Below are 16,782 nucleotides of genomic sequence, written 5' to 3' on the forward strand. Positions count from 1 at the left end.
TTTTGTTCTTTTCTTTTCTAGTGATGGCACGGGCCAGTTCCTTGGTGGCTGTATGAGAGATTTCAGAAACAAACCGTTCCCCTTCCGAGTGAAGATTGAATACTACAACCAGGCGCTTACTGTAAGTATTCTTACTGATGTCACTTCTAAAGGTCTATGAGCACTAGCAAATGTTAAGGATTGTGTCAATTATTAAGGGGATTAATCAGACAGTTTTAGTTTTTGATAGTCTTTACTGGGGAGTCTCTGGTCTGTCTTCCCACCCTAACCTGTATTCCTTGTCAACTGAATAATATCAGGAATTGAGCTGCAGATTCATGTTCCTCATATTATTGATTTTTAACCCACTCCATACCAACTACAGGAAAATCGTCACATTCGTTACGATACAACCATTATTCTTTTTCAACTTTCTCTTGTATATGATAAAATTTAAAGACTATGAACAGTGTGTTGTAGAGCATGTTTTGCTAAAGAAGTTATTTATCGCAAGAACTTACTGCTATTGTGTCTGAGTGATAAAAAATCTATTTTTGTGTTCGTTGGGTGTGAAGTTTTGGGGAAAATCCTGAAAATGGCTGGTAAGGAGAGAGTTAAAGGGTTGAGCCAAATAACCTTCTGTCTGTCTTTCCCACAGTCTCTTGCATGAAGATTGACAGTCGCCCATTCCCCACCACCTACTGTTTCCTGGCTTGCAGTTATCTATTTCAGTCATTATTTCTTCTAAAAGAGCCATATTTCATAAACAGAGGATTGTCATGCCTGGGTCAAATCATGTGTCGATGAGAGATTCTGGGCCTTAACAAAGGGGATACCAGATCGTTCAATCAATTTTAAGAAAGATTCATGATTACAATCAAATCACAAATAGTTATACAGAAGACATGGGCCACAGGCCGACTATAGAGGGAGTATAAAGGTTTTGAAGTTACAGCACTAGGAATGAGTATGAGCTTTTAGGAATGAGTATGAGTTTTTGGGGTAGATTAAGTAAAGTAAGGACATACAGGAGACACCACTCTACAGAATGAGTGTGAGGAGGATGGGTGAGGATCAGAGCATGTACCACCCACAGAACCATTTCCCCTTTGTCTTCCCTTTTCTTGGGTGCTTTAATTGTAATTCTAGAACTTTCTATCGCATTTTCTTCCTTTTGACTGGCGCTGATATGACCTTAATGTGTCACAAGTGTCGTAAAACCCGTACAAACAAAAAAACAATCACCCTCCTTTCTCTACAGATCAAAGTCCACAATGGCATCAACAACAACCCTGCAGACTTTGAACTGTGTACTACTGTCCTCAACGTGGTCCTGCCAGAGTCTGGATACATTGGTGTGTCGGCTGCCACTGGTGGACTCGCAGGTAACTAGAATTCATTATAATATATGTGCCAGTGCATGACATAATCAATTTTGGATTTGCATTTTTTTTCTCCATTTTCTGAAAGAATATGCTCACCAGAGCTCAATGCAAGTTACAAATAAATGTGTCAGTGCATGACATAATGGGAAGGTGAACATTTTGCATTTGCATTTTTTTTTTTCATTTTCTGAAAGAATATGCACACCAGAGCATCGTACTCTTTATTTGAAGTAAATCGGGTGATTTTTCATGCAGTTATGGTCATATGTATAGGAAAGGTATCCAGCAACTTTTCTCAAATTTCATACTTTTTCAACTTCACTCGCTGTAAAAAATATTTAAAAGTGAAATTAAGCTTTGATATTTTCCGAAGATGTACAAAAAGGGTTGATTTAATCATTTATGACAAAAACTCGCTTTGAATAAAAATTGACCTTCTAGCTAAACTTGGCAATATCACAGTTCAAACCTTTTCACCATCCGACTGATTATGTCATTCACTGTAACATGTGCAACAAGTTAGCAAAGATTCTCATGGATGGGCAATATCATTGTTCAAACAAATTTGCCACTCATAGAGATTTAATATATGTGGTCTAGTGGTATGACTCTCACTTTCGTGTCGGAAGGTCCAGGGTTCAAGACCCGCTCTGAGCAATGCAAGGTTGAATCCTTGGAAAAGGCTCCTTACTCACATTCTCTCACCGTACTGTTATAAAATGAGTTCCTGGCTGTTAACAGCATTCTCTCTGTCAGAAACAAAAATTGTATTATCGCCTAACAGGCATCATGTTTAGTGGATATTGCGCTATATAAATATGCCATAAGGTCGTCTTCATATGTTTTGTCATAAAAATACCCCAATACTAAGCTACTTCCAGCCATTCTTTAAATTCGGCACCACAGTTGAGGACAGCCTTGAAACCGCCCACCAATCTTGTCACAGGGCAGTCTAGGATTATGTGGTCTGCTGTCTCTGGCGGTCCCAGACAGTGGGGACACCGGGTGGGGTTCCTACCTCCCATAGCGGGCAGGGAGGTACTTGCTGTCTCTTCTATCCCCTCTTATCTGTTTTTCAATTGCTTTCTGTCTTTGTCTTGGAATGAGATTGCTTGGTTTTGTCCTGACTTGGGTCGGAGTCCTTGGCTGAGAGGGAAACAGTCGAATGTATAGTTATATTTTTGGGAGATGATATTTTTTTTCTTGTAAATCATCTTTCTGTTATGCATTGTATCATGTTTAGCTTACATATTATATTATATGATTGGTAAACATTTGAGTGTATTCCTCTTAGTTGGGACCTGTGCTTGTGTCTGGATGAGACTTTTAGGTGATCTCAAAATAAGTACTTTGACGGTGTGCTCTTGGAATCTACATCTGTTCCCTATTTGAACCAATTCCCCTACGTCTTACCTTTTCTTTTGTGCTTTAATTGTAATTCTAGAACTTTTTACTATCCCATTTTCTTCCTTTTTACTGGCGCTGATATAACCTAAATGTGTTGCAAGCGCCGTAAAACCCTTAAAAACAAAAACAAACAAACAACAACAGTGGGGACAGTCGTCTGACTCCCTCAGACCCCATCGATGCATGTTTGCAGCAGTACTGCCGTGGCCTGTCTGTAGTCTGTTTGAGGCGACCCACTGCTTTCAATTGCCATTTCTGAAGCCTGTTTGGTCATCGATTACTCTACCTCCCTTGGGCAGCTGTGCTGCTTTGGTGAAAACAACGGTTGGTTTGTTGCCTTTTCAAACAGACAAAAATAAAAAAGATTTTTAAAAAATAATTGAGCTTTGTATAGCGCAATATCCACTAAATGTGCTCAAAGCACTTTACATGGGGTCCCTGGTCAACAGCAACATTTAACATGTAGGACGGGACATGACGCCTGTTAGGCGATATTACAATTTTTCGGACAAAGGCAACGCTGTTAACGGCCAGGTACTCATTTTACACCTGAGTACGGTGAGAGAATGTGAGTGAAGAGCCTTTTCCAAGGACTCAACTATGCGCGGAGCGCGAGGCTCGAACCCAGGACCTTCCGATCCGAAAGCGAGTGTCATACCACATAGCCGCACGATAGACCTACCAACTGCCCACAACAATTTGTAACAGATATTATTTGAATGAAACCCTTTTCTTTTCCAGATGATCACGATGTCCTTCATGTCCTGACTCACTCCCTGATGGACCCCACCCAAGACACTCAGCAGGTCTCGGAGGCCGAGAAGCAGAAGTTCCAAGAGGAGTTTGAACAATACCAGAAGGAATTGGAAGATGCCAGGAAGCAGTAGGTGTTTTGTTTTTTTAAATTTTTTTTTTTTAACCTCAGAGATGAGAGAGAGAGAGAGAGAGAGAGAGAGAGAGAGAGAGAGAGAAAGAGGGGGGTGAAGAGAGAGAGAGAGAGAGAGAGAGAGAGAGAGAGAGAGAGAGAGAGAGAGAGAGAGAGAGAGAGAGAGAGAGGGCGGTCGGGCAGGAGGGAGGGAGAAAGACGATGATGGTTATGATGACTACGATGTTACTAGTGTGCATAAGTGTGAGTGTATATATATATATATGTCAATATATTAATGCTATGTATGTACTCTATAATGTTGTATTGTTATAAATGTCTAACCAAATGACAAAATTGACACTATTTTGAGGACAATACAGACATATTATTATTATTATTATTATTATTATCATCATCATCATCATCCTCATTATTATTATTATTATTATTATTATTATTATTATTATTATTATTATTATTATTATTATTATTATTATTATTATTATTATTATTATTATTATTAATATTATTATTATTATTTGCTAGGTTCAAAGTTGCCAATTTTCCCTATTTTTACGGAATTCAGTATGTGACAAACCCTCAGTATATTTTCCAATCACCTGCTAAACAGAAAAAGGAAGTAAGTGTATAATGTCTTTTTTACTGGAGTTCAGTATTGGAAAAAACAAACAAGCAAAATAATGGGGATTTTAAAAATTTCCCATTGTAGCCGAGCTCCCATTGCATCCAAGGTTATTGTATGCCAGTTGTGTAGTATACTACTTCCATCGTTATTGATTTCTTTCCTTTTTATCCATCAGATACAAAAAAGAACACCCTGATGAGAAGGACCTCGATTTCAACGAAGAAGAAGATTATGTAAGTTGTTTCCAAATGTTTCAGAACTTTAACTCTTTTTACGTGATTGGCTGCATTGTGCGGCTGAGCAGAATCTGTTCTACTGGCTGAAGACCTTACAGTGAGCTGGTCTTGATAGGCAAAAATAATAATGTAATCCAATCCTATTTTCTACAACGTACTATAAATTGAACCAATGGTATCATTTCTTTCATCAGAACGTTCAATTGGCCACAGGGGGGGTATTTTATTTAAGTGAGATTTTACGCCAAATTCGAATGTACCTTTATCTTAGCTTGTCATTCTCATTCTACCTCAATCAGATGTCAGCCATTTTTGTGACGGAAATGTGAATATAGCCTCAGCTCTGAAAGAGTTAATATCACCAGACTTCCCAACCTTTCTGCTATTCGGGCCTGTAAATTGTCAGCCTATATAAGGCTAATTTTAGATTTTGAACAGTTCTCAGTTTTCAGTCTTTCAACTGTCAGCGTTAAGACCTTTCATTATTATCTTTCATAGCGGGTGGTTGGATGGGAGCATCACCCTTGAATCATATATCTATGATGTTCGCATGGGTGTACGATCCGATAGTGATGTCGTTTCTTCTTCTCTTTACTAGCCTATCCTGCTTCTTTGGTTTGTGATTGTATTTTTGACAGGGGATATTTTTTTTTTTTCTGTAAATCTTCTGCCTGTTTGTTCTTGGTTATTTATAATTTAGCTTATGATATCTTTAGGTTATGATTTTGATTTACATTTGTACTATTTTTGTTAGATTGCTTGTTTTTTTGTTTCAGCGGTCTCTCATATAACCTCAATTGTGTTGGAAGAGACCTAAAGCAACAAACAAACAAACAAACAAAAACCTTTCTGCTATTCGGGCCTGTAAATTGTCAGCCTATATAAGGCTAATATTAGATTTTGAACAGTTCTCAGTTTTCAGTCTTTCAACTGTCAACGTTAAGACCTTTCATGATTATCTTTCCTGGAAACTCCAAAGCTTAATAGTAGATCGTAATCCACAGTCATGTCAGTCTACTATTTTAAACTGTTTGGAAAATTCGAAAATGAGTAATTTCTGCTAATGGGTTTTACCGATGATGATCGCATCATCCATCGTGAAACTACTCTCGTTATCTGAGGTCATAGGTCATGGATTTCAAATCCGTTTGCTACTCATTATCCATCTTTTTTTAAAATTCGGAGTGGAGACCAAATTTGGGCCCAAAAGGCTGGGTGCTTTAATTGTAATTCTAGAATTTTTTGATTATCCCATTTTCTTCTTTTACTAGCGCTAATATGACCTAAATGTGTTGCAAGCACCGTAAAACCCTAAAAAACAAACAAACGAAACCTTTAGACAGGTAGGTTTCTGGTCCTAATCCTGCTCTGTAGGGAGTGCCCAGTTGTTCTTTAAAAAGGTTCATTACTCACATTCTCTCACTGCAATCAGGTGTATAATGAGTACCTGGCCAGTAATGGGATGTCTTTGTCTAAATATGATGTAATGGAACCTCACAGGCATCACATCTCGCCTTTCATGTCAAGTGCTGCTGTTGGCTTGGGTACTCTTTTAAAAGGCCTTGAGCATGATGAGTGGCTTACCTTTCACAAAATTGATGCTTTGCATTAGTTGAAAAACTCACAACATCTACACCAGTTGGATATAATGTACCAAACACACTAAACCATGTGTAACCTTAAATGTTTATATTCTGATTCATAAAAATGGCTGGCTGAAAACAATAACAAGGACTGGGTGGGGTTCTCTCTGTTATGTATTGTTATATATGTTGTTTTGAATGCATAATGAAGACATTTGAGTGTGCTCCTCTAAGTGGGATCCTGTGCTTCTGTCTGGATGAGGCTTTAAGGTGATCTCAAATTAAGTACAGTAACATTGTTTCTCTTGGAATCTACCTCTGTTCCCTATTTGTACCGTTCCCCTTTGTCATACTTTTGCTTGACTGCTTTAATTGTAAATCTATAAGCTTTTGACTATCCCATTTTCCTCCTTTTTACTTGCAAGCGCCGTAAAACCCTTAAAAACACACAATCCCAAAGTACTAAAATCAAAACATAATGTTGTTTTTGAGTGTGATACATTCCGATTTTGCCTCACCAGTTCCAAAACCAGAACGAGAGAGAATTGGGCCAGATCTTTGCCGGCCAGAACAGCATCCACAATGTCCTCAAGGATTTGACTCGCCGTCTGGACGAGTTGATGGGCAGACAGGAAATGGTCCTTACCCGCGTCAACCAGTTGTCCATTGGACAGCTGCCACAGGGTCAGCAGCCGCCACCTCAAGTTGGCCAGCAACAACAGGTCTGATTCTGTTTGATATAAATGTCAATAAAATAATCCCACATTTTCTTAACCCTCTTCTTACCAACTATAGGAAAATCGTCAATTCGTTACGATACAACCAACCTTTTTCTTATTCAAATTTCTTTTGCACATCATAAAATTTTTAAAAATTGAACAGTGTGTTGTAGAGCATGTTTTGCTAAAGAAATTATGTATCGGAAGAACTTACTGCTGTTGTGTTTTTGTTAGTTGGGTGTGAAGTTTTAGGGAAAATCCTGTAAATGTCTGGTAAGGATAGGGTTAATTTGTAATGCTCAATGCACGTTACAAATAAATGTGTCTGTGCATGACATAATCAGTTGGACGGTGAACATTTTGGATTTGCATTTTTCCCCCCATTTTCTGAAAGAATATACTCCCCGGAGCGCATTTTTTCCCCCCATTTTCTGAAAGAATATACTCCCCGGAGCTTTTTAATTTTTATTTGAAGTAAATCTGGTGATTTTTCATGAAGTTATGGTCAGATGTATGGGAAAGATAGCCAGCAACTCAAATTTCATACTTTTTCAACTTGACGATCTGTAAAAAATATTTAGAAGTGAAATTAAGCTTTGATATTTCCCGAAGATGTACAAAAAGGGGTTGATTTCATCAGTTCTGACAAGAACTCATTTTTGATAAAAAATTGACCTTCTAACTAAACTTGGCAATATCTCAGTTCAAACCTTTTCACCATCCGACTGATTATGTCATTCACTGTAACAAATATACAAAATTTTACATTTAAGACAATACCACAATGATATCAATAACAGCAAAATGTGTCATTATGTATTAATTGTGCGGCTATGTGGTCTTGTGGTCTTGTGGTATGACACTCGCTTTCGGATCTGAAGGTTATGGGTTCGAGCCTCGCTCGGCGCATAGCTTTGTCCTTGGAGAAGGCTCTTTACTCACATTCTCTCACCATACTCAGGTGTAAATTGAGTACCTGGCCGTTAACAGCATTGTCTCTGTCCATAAAAATTGTAATATGTCCTAACAGGCGTCATGTCCTGTCCTAAATGTTAAATGTTGCTTTTGGCCAGCGACCCCTTGCAAATCGCTTTGAGCACGTTTAGTGGATATTGCGCTATATAAAAGCTCAATTCTGATTCTATTCTAATGTCATAAAAATGTAACAGTAAAAAGGTAGCGCTTTAACAACGATCGGAAACTCTCTTTCAATGGAGTTTGCTTTCTCTTATCCTTCTGGGCAGGTCGTTGCACATAAGAGGCCCAGTGGGTAGAGGAACTGCCATAAATTTTGTAGTTGTAATTATTTCTAAGCGGGTGGTTGGATGGGAGCATCACCCTTGAATCATATACCTATGATGTTCCCATGGGTGTACGATCCGATAGTGATGTCGTTTCTTCTTCTCTTTACTAGCCTATCCTGCTTCTTTGGTTTGTGATTGTATTTTTGACAGGGGATTTTTTTTTTTCTGTAAATCTTCTGCCTGTTTGTTCTTGGTTATTAATAATTTAGCTTATGATATCTTTAGGTTATGATTTTGGTTTACATTTGTACTATTTTTGTTAGATTGCTTGTTTTTTTGTTTCAGCGGTCTCTCATATAACCTCAAATGTGTTGGAAGAGACCTAAAGCAACAAACAAACAAACAAAAATTATTTCTAAGTGTAAGCTTCGATTTGTCTGTCGAGGCCAGGATTGTAAATTCCTGTTTGTTACATATAATATGAAATGTCGTGTGTTTTGTGTTGTTCCCTTATTTATGAGTCAGATTTACCTTTATCTCCATTACATATAATATTTCTAGCATTATTTACACATTGGTGTCAAGCATCAGTCGTGTCACTGAAAGAAAAAAAAAAAAAAAAAGAAAACAATTAATGACGCCAAATTTTGATTTAAAAAAATAAATATTTAGCCAACTGCGGATATGTGGTCTTGTGGTCTGACACCTTTGGATTTGAAGGTCCTGGGTTCGAGCCCTGCTCTGAGTGGCGCATAGTTATGTCCTTAGAAAAGGTTCTTTACTCACATTCTCTCATCGTACTCGGGTGTAAAATGAGTACCTGGCTATTAACAGTGTGAACTATTGGGGGAAAAAATTGTAATATTGCTTAACGGGCGTCATGTCTCGTCCTACATGTTAATTGAGTGTTGCTAATGGTTGGAGACCCCTTGTAAACTGCGTTTATCAGGTTTAATGGATATTGCGCTATATAAAAGCTCCATTAAAAAAAAAATAATTACACTGTGGTTAGGAATCACTTATATCAATGGGAAAATTATTTTTTTTAATTAATGACACCTAATTTTATTTTTAAAACAATTTTCTAGCCAAATTGATACAAGCCTTTTTCCTTTCAAATAATGCATGTAAATATTTATCAAATATAATTTAAGCTAAAGATTAAATTTTCAATATTTTGTTCAAAGTGATCTAATACCAGATTTAGTTTTTCCATCTCTAACATCAGTTAATTAATCCGTTCATCTAACCATCCAACATTCCGTCCATCCATTCATTTCTTCATTCATGTCATGTGTATCCCATCTACCCTCAGGGCATGCAGCCATCCATGCCTATACAAAGACACGAGGTTGAAAGGTTGCTGAATAACCAGAACGGGATGATGCAGCAAGTGTCGGACATGAGGTAAAATTTCACTGAGATGAAATACAGGGCGGTATTTTATTTTTTTATCTATTTTTTTTTTTTTAACTACCAGATAAAGGATTGGAATTACTTAAAAACTAGAAATAATAGTAGGTACCGCAAACTGAATTTTCAAACTTGAAAATGGCAGTTGATTGTTAGTTATATGATTAGTACAAGCCATTCGAAGAATTTTGATACCAAATACAAGGATGTATCTTGAATATTAAGGAAGTTATGACGATTCGAAATTTTTGAAATTCCGTCGTTTTTCGCCAATGGCCAGGAGACCAACTTTGGAACACCACAAACAAAAATGTATAACCTCCAGACACCCAAAACCTCTTGAGTACGAACCCAAGTATATAGAGAACAAACTCAATTTTTTTCAGGGGTGTGACACAACAATCGTTTATTCAATCAAAAATGGGAAAAAGCCCAATTTCCCATGTTCTGCGAACGGACATGAAAATCTTCAATTTTAGTCAAATTCAAAAATTTGTAAAAAATCAACAAATAAAGCTACATTGACCAAATACATATCAAATTAAAGCTAAAGAAAAGATCTATTACAGCAAAGGGATATCAGAAGGGATGGACCCAACCAAATGTACTTTGTCATAATAAAAGTACACACATTCATCATCAATTACAAAAAATCATACATTTTTGAAAATTCATAAAAAATCAAAGAAATTGTTAAAACCACTTATGTTTCCACACAAGCGAGGGATATCGTATATATTTCATGTAAATATTTAATAGATACAAATATATCTCCCTCCATTAGCTACTAAGCAATTGAAAATGACACCCTAATTTCAATATTCTGCGAACGGACATGAAAATGAAACACAATCGGCTGTTTGAAAATAGTGAGTGATGGATCAAAAATTAGCAATTATCATTGGTATCACTAGATTGAACACTGGCAAAATGAGCAGTAAGCATTACAAAAAGATCATCCAAACTGCCTGACAACTTTAATTTAGTCTTTTGACATATCGCTTTCTGAAATCTAATTTCATTGCGAAATGCTTCTATAGCTTGTTTTTTGGAAGAATATCCCTGCACTTTCTTATAAAGAGTATTTACATTATCAACATTGGTGCATGGACCACCATGTTGTTTTAAAACAGCAGTTAAATTAGATGTGATAGTGATTGATTTAACTTCTTTTTGGAGTTTCTTTTCTTGGTTTTCAACCATCTTCTCTTGCATTTGTATCTTTACTTTATCTTCCTCTTCTACTTTCCTTTTCTTTAAACACGGAGCATATGATCTACTAAATTTGAAAAGATTATCTCTTTCATTAGATGTTTTACTTGCAATAAAATCAACAACATCATTTCGCTTAGACATATGAATGCTAGAAGGATTAAACAATGAACAATTTCTTCTTTTGTGGACATCAAAATCGAAGTCACCAAAGGCACTTTCACCAATCAAATTAGTCAATGGACTATGAGCTAACTTAGAAGAAATTTCAGCGGGCAATGCTGAACTAAATGAGCCATCTAAAAAGTCTGCTAACTGTCGTTTAGTTACAGCAACAAGTTCAGTACAAATGGTGACAATGGCATTTCTCATAATACATAATTGATCATCATTACAATTTGATACAAAAACATTGATTGCTTGAACAGTAGGACTAGAAAGTCTAAATTCTTCACCAAACACACAGACAAAATCATCATCCATAAGGCAAGAAGGATCTTGGAAAAAAGCAAACATTTCTGAACATACAAATAAAAATCATTATATTTCACTTTACTGCTTGTCAACAAAATCCAATATGGCCCAGTCACCTTAACATAAAGTAAAGCAATGACACATATCAAGCACATAATGGTGGGATCTGAAATGTCATAACTCAAACTGATCATTTTCTGATTAATGGTCTCTGGCAAAATGCTAGATGAAAAAAAAAACCTTGATGCTTGAGTGGTGAAAAATCAATGCTGCTGCAGCTGCATAAAAACAGTTAAATTGATTAGATTTGAATGATGGAATTAAAGAGCTGGGACACTGGGTCAACCAGTAAACCCGATAACCATTCTTCTGATCACCCCTGGGACCAAGCAAATCACATGCATGTTTGATTGTCCGTGATGTAGCAGTCATATAATCTGACTGGAACCTAGCAAACATTGACTCTCTATCCCTCCCAAGACCATCCCCATCACCCAATTGACATTCAATATTAGACAATGCAGTCTCACAAGCAGCACTCATACCTAAAAGGAAGTGAGCGTTACAATGCAAAAAGGAAATTTGAACACCTCGACCAAGTTTTTCATTTATATAATCATTCAATTTTGAATCATACAATTTCATACAAGAGGCCCTATCAGTCATTGTGCTAGTAACCTTTTCTAACAAATTATCTAAAACATCATGAGTGGAAATATCTGAATAAGAACTATACACATCAGATAATGTTTTGAACATATTGACTGTCAAATCCAGAAGACTATTGGCATCTTCACAAGCAATAGGACTAAAACCTAAATACAATGTTGTATCATTGTCTAGTGACACTTGATGGCCTACAATTTTCTGCTGGTCTCGTGATGTACCATCAGAATGAAGAGTAACATTAGAAGAGTTCAAGACGCCTTCAGCATTTTGTACATGGCAAATAACATTAGCTTCTTCACAAATATTGTTACATGTTCTGGCACAAGGCAAATGATCAAAACTGTAATTAAACAGACATTTTGAAATAGTAGATATACAATGCTTAACATTGTCAGCGGACACCCCTACCCTTGACATCAAATCAATAACTACAGACCGCATGGCAGAAGAATAAGCATTTTTACAAGGCTCTTTAACAGAAACAACATCAACATCTTGAAACGAACATTTACAACTCTCAAAATCATCATTGTTCTTATTTTCTTTCTCAAGTAATTTTATAGTACGCTTTAATTGCTTATTGATAGAGGACAAATTATTCAATTCATTTTTAACATTATCAATTTCTTTGGTTTTTGAAGATTCAACTTCTCTTGCTTTACGCTTAACATCCAAATATTTATCATTTATTCTTTTTCTATCTTCCTCAGCTTTATCACTTTTGATTTTTAATTCTTGAAACTTGACATTTAAAGAAGTACGCTCATCATGCAAATCAGTAATTACAGACTTCAATGTTATAATTTCTTTCTGTAGGGTATCAATCTTTGCCTTTAAATTATTGGTATTACAAGTACAAGAATTGGAGAGTTTTACGAGAGAGGGTTCTTTCTGTTGTACTGGAATAAATTTAATAGTAAATTCTTCACATAAAAATGAGGTAAAGGCATCAGCATTACGATGTTTATTTCTTTGCTTAGCTTTATACAATTTCAATACAGAGGAAAAATGTTTTTCAATATCCTTTAGAGAAAATTTTTTATGCAATAAATATCTACCCAAGACCAAAAAAGTTGCATAGAATAATTCATCGAATTGATGTGTTGGTATAGATCAATTATACATTTGTTTGTAAGGATAGATGAAAGAAAAAAGTCTTCGGGTATTGCCCTCACATTCAGTCTGTTGATTCCCAATAGAGTCAAATCGTCAGAAATGGCAGATAAGTCCAACGGATTGTTGAGGAAACCAGCACAATCATCCCCGTCAGTGAACTTTTCCCAGGACGACAAACTCCTTTCAATGGCATTCCTCACACCAACGCAGGCATCAAATGCTGGTGTTATCTGCGCCATCCATGAATCGACCTGGAATAAAGACAGAAAACATTTTTCTTTTCAAAATCAAATTACCAATCACTGTTTTGTAAACTGAACTTACTTCCTTCTTGCAAGAAGTTGTAACCACTGGTTTTGTTCTGAAGTCCAGATCGAGATGTCCCCCCAGGTTCGCACCCCGCCAATACCAATCAGACGCAATGGTCTTAACACAACTTTCCTTATCTTATTGGAGACTGATGTTTTGCTTAAGGCTGCCGTTATGTGCACCCCTCCCCACCCCCACCTACCTAGCACAGTTAACAAGCTATTCATGTCTGTGATTTTTATAATAATAGAAAATTATGCTTTGATTATTCCTGTTGAGCATGTTTCAATCCTTAAACTTACAAGTCAAAATCTTGAACACATAAAAGTAAAAGCAAAGACATTAAAATTCAATGAACATTAGTATTGCTGTTACCATCTGTCCTGAACTTGAGGGAGGAGAAAATGTATTTTGCGTAATCTCTAGTACAGGATAAAAACTCATGACCACTCAGTTGCAACTTACTTTTTCCCAGGAACATCCTCCTTCTTGTTTCAGCAAATGAAGCTGTAAGAGTAATCTGTTGTCAACAACAATGGATGGGGGAAGGTTTGGGCGACGACCTTTTCCAGATGCAAGGAAAGTGTTGCTCAAAGCTTGATACTGTTCATCTATAATGGATATTAAATGAAAAAAAATCAAAATCTATAATGATTTAAAAGTTTACAGGTTATAGCTACACAAAGAAGGTATGATGGTTAAAGGAAAAAAACAAAACAAAACAACCCTTAAAGTTCTTAAGTCTTAGTCGTAAACCTTACACTTACACAGACGCCGCCATCTTGAATTTTGTTTACTAACCCTAACGATATGACTGACACTAAAACTAAGATAAAAGAAAATATGCTTAAACACCATGCACATGTCTAAATAAATTGAGTTATCATTCATATTAATGAAATATTTAAATAGTTAATGCATTAGTTTCTCTGAAAAAAATACGCGTTGTGTCAAAGTTGACCCGTTGCACGAAGTCTGGCTTGAGTCAGGATCCATTCGTAATATCAACACCACAGACACATAAAATGGATAAAAACTGCAGTCATTTAGATCACAAATACATAAAACATTGATATACATGAAGCTATGAGTATTAATGATATAATTATCACATTAAAACTCACCTTTTAGATCTAATGATCCATTTTGAGAAGAAATTCCAAGCCCGTTCGTCTGGCCGTGCTCCAGGCAGGAGGCCATTGTAAAGAGTAAATTCAATGCTGGGCATCGGGTTTCTTATCGCGCTGGCGGAATTGGGCGATACCAAGTAATCGTTGTTGAATTAGTTATTTTAAAAGAGAATTGAACGATCTTTCACATGGTGGTTTCGGTTTTTCTAATTTTGCATTTTAAACCCCTGAAAATCCCGTTTTTTGAATAAAGTTTGAAAAAAAAGTCACTTAAAATTTTTATAACCATCGTGAATTTAGTATCAACAGATTCGTTAAGATTTACTTCATCGAATACTGCAATAACCAGCACGATTACGACCACGGCCCAAATTCGCCGAGCATTCAAACGCAGTATGTTGAAAAAACGCAAGATTTCACGAGGGGAAAACGTCAGATCGTCGTATTTTTCATCCGATATCTTTTCTTTATTAACCGAATCAGATAAAATCAAAAATAACACCATTGGAAAGGGCTTTTCTTGATCTTTTCACTGATACCATTCATTTTAAAAATGGTCGAAATGTAAATAAATTACAACAAGGTGAATTTATTGTGAAATCAACGAAAAACGCTCTCAATGCAGGTTATGCGGCAGTTTGCGGTACCTAATAATAAAATCATCTATTTTTTTTTTTTTTTTTCATAGTTTTCCATATTTATTCCAAGTTCTTTTTTTGGTGGTGAAAATTCCAGGAAGGTACTATATCTAGGCCGTTACAATATAGTCACGCTTATTGTAAAAAATAAGAGAGAAATTTGACTTAAGCGATTTTTTGCTCAAAAATTAGAAGAAAAGTAACAATTTATTTAACACAAAAGACATTGCTTCATACCGTTGAAAGCTATAAGCCTCTGAAAATCAATGTTTGGTGTGCTTCCATGTTTGATCATGTGATCGGACCATTTTTCTTTAACAAAGACACTGTAACTGCATATTACTAAAAGTAGTCCTTCAGAGAGACATTGGGTTCACGGGGCGGAGTTTATCCCAATTTCTATAGCGTGAAATGGACAATAGCAATTACTTGCTATCCTTTGGATAGGACGCTAGTCTATCGCAAAGTTCTTTATGCAAAGTACTTATGAGTCTAACCGACTCAGCTACCTGTTCACTGCTGGTGGACATGGGGGTAAAAAAAAAATCTCTACTGCACTGGGAATCTATCACGGTCCCTTTGTGTGTGAAGCAAGTGCTCTATCAACTGAGCTATCAGCAATAGCCTAAAAGAGGGATAAAAGTATTTCTAAACATCTAGTCCTATACAGAAAAAGTGGGTCATTGTTGTCATTTATATCATTTCTGTTGTTGTCATCATCTTCATCAAAGTCATTGTAGTTATCATCATTTCCATCTTCACTACCATCATCATCATCATCATAATCATCGTCATTATTATCATTGCCATCATCTCCATCAGCATCACTGTTACCAACCAGTATGTCTGAAATTACGACCACCTACTCATCGTAGATTCCTTCCCTTTTTCCAGATTCATCATCAACGACATCCAATCCAAAGCCAACCAGATTCAGGCCAAGGGAATCTCAGGTGGCAGCGGTGGCACTGGAGGTGGTCAACAAATGGCTGATCAGATGCTGTTGCATGAGTTAAGGGATAGACTTAACAATGTTGGAAATAGCGTTCAAACCTTAGTTAATAGGCCGCAGGTATGTCTGTATGACTTTATTTTGGGGTTTTGTTTTATGGTGAGGAGAAGGAGGAGGTGGTGGCAGTCACCAACAAATGGCTGATCAGATGCTGTTGCATGAGTTGAGGGATAGACTTAACAATGTTGGAAATAGTGTTTAAACCTTAGTTAATAGGCCGCAGGTATGTCTGTATGACTTTATTTTGGGGTTTTGTTTTATGGTGAGGAGAAGGAGGAGGAGGTGGTGGAAGTCACCCACAAATGACAGATTCGATGTTGCACGATAATAATAAAAATAATAAAAATAATAATAATAATAATAATAATAATAATAATAATAATAATAATAATAATAATAATAATAATAATAATAATAATAATAGTGATAATAATAATATTAATAATAATAATGATAATAATAATAATAATTATGATAATGATAATAATAATAATAATTATAAGAATAATAATAATAATAATAATAATAATAATAATAATAATAATAATAATAATAATAATATTAGTGATAATAATAATAATAATAATAATAATAATAATAATAATAATAATAATAATAATAATAATAATAATAATAATAATAATAATAATAATAATATAATAATAATAATAAAAAATATTAATAATACTATAGAGACTTATATAGCGCTATATACCGAAGCGTCTTAAAGATTACAACCATT

At 35.8% G+C, this 16,782-nt stretch overlaps 1 protein-coding gene across 1 annotated transcript in view; it reads left to right on the top strand.

Moving 5' to 3' along the window:
- Positions 1–16,782, top strand: part of LOC144960379 (protein ERGIC-53-like) — a 25,461-nt gene continuing 8,679 nt past the window's right edge. The window contains exons 1-7 of the mRNA XM_078893462.1: positions 1–121; positions 1,241–1,364; positions 3,513–3,654; positions 4,461–4,518; positions 6,626–6,826; positions 9,383–9,474; positions 15,923–16,100. Coding sequence (XP_078749588.1) covers positions 53–121; positions 1,241–1,364; positions 3,513–3,654; positions 4,461–4,518; positions 6,626–6,826; positions 9,383–9,474; positions 15,923–16,100 — 864 coding nt within the window. The 5' untranslated portion in view covers positions 1–52. The remainder of the gene's footprint in view (positions 122–1,240; positions 1,365–3,512; positions 3,655–4,460; positions 4,519–6,625; positions 6,827–9,382; positions 9,475–15,922; positions 16,101–16,782) is intronic.

Source organism: Berghia stephanieae, chromosome 15 (assembly GCF_034508935.2).
Source record: "Berghia stephanieae isolate SIO BIC M18660-M18661 chromosome 15, UCSD_Bste_1.3, whole genome shotgun sequence".
NCBI classification, from domain to species: Eukaryota; Metazoa; Mollusca; class Gastropoda; order Nudibranchia; family Aeolidiidae; genus Berghia; species Berghia stephanieae.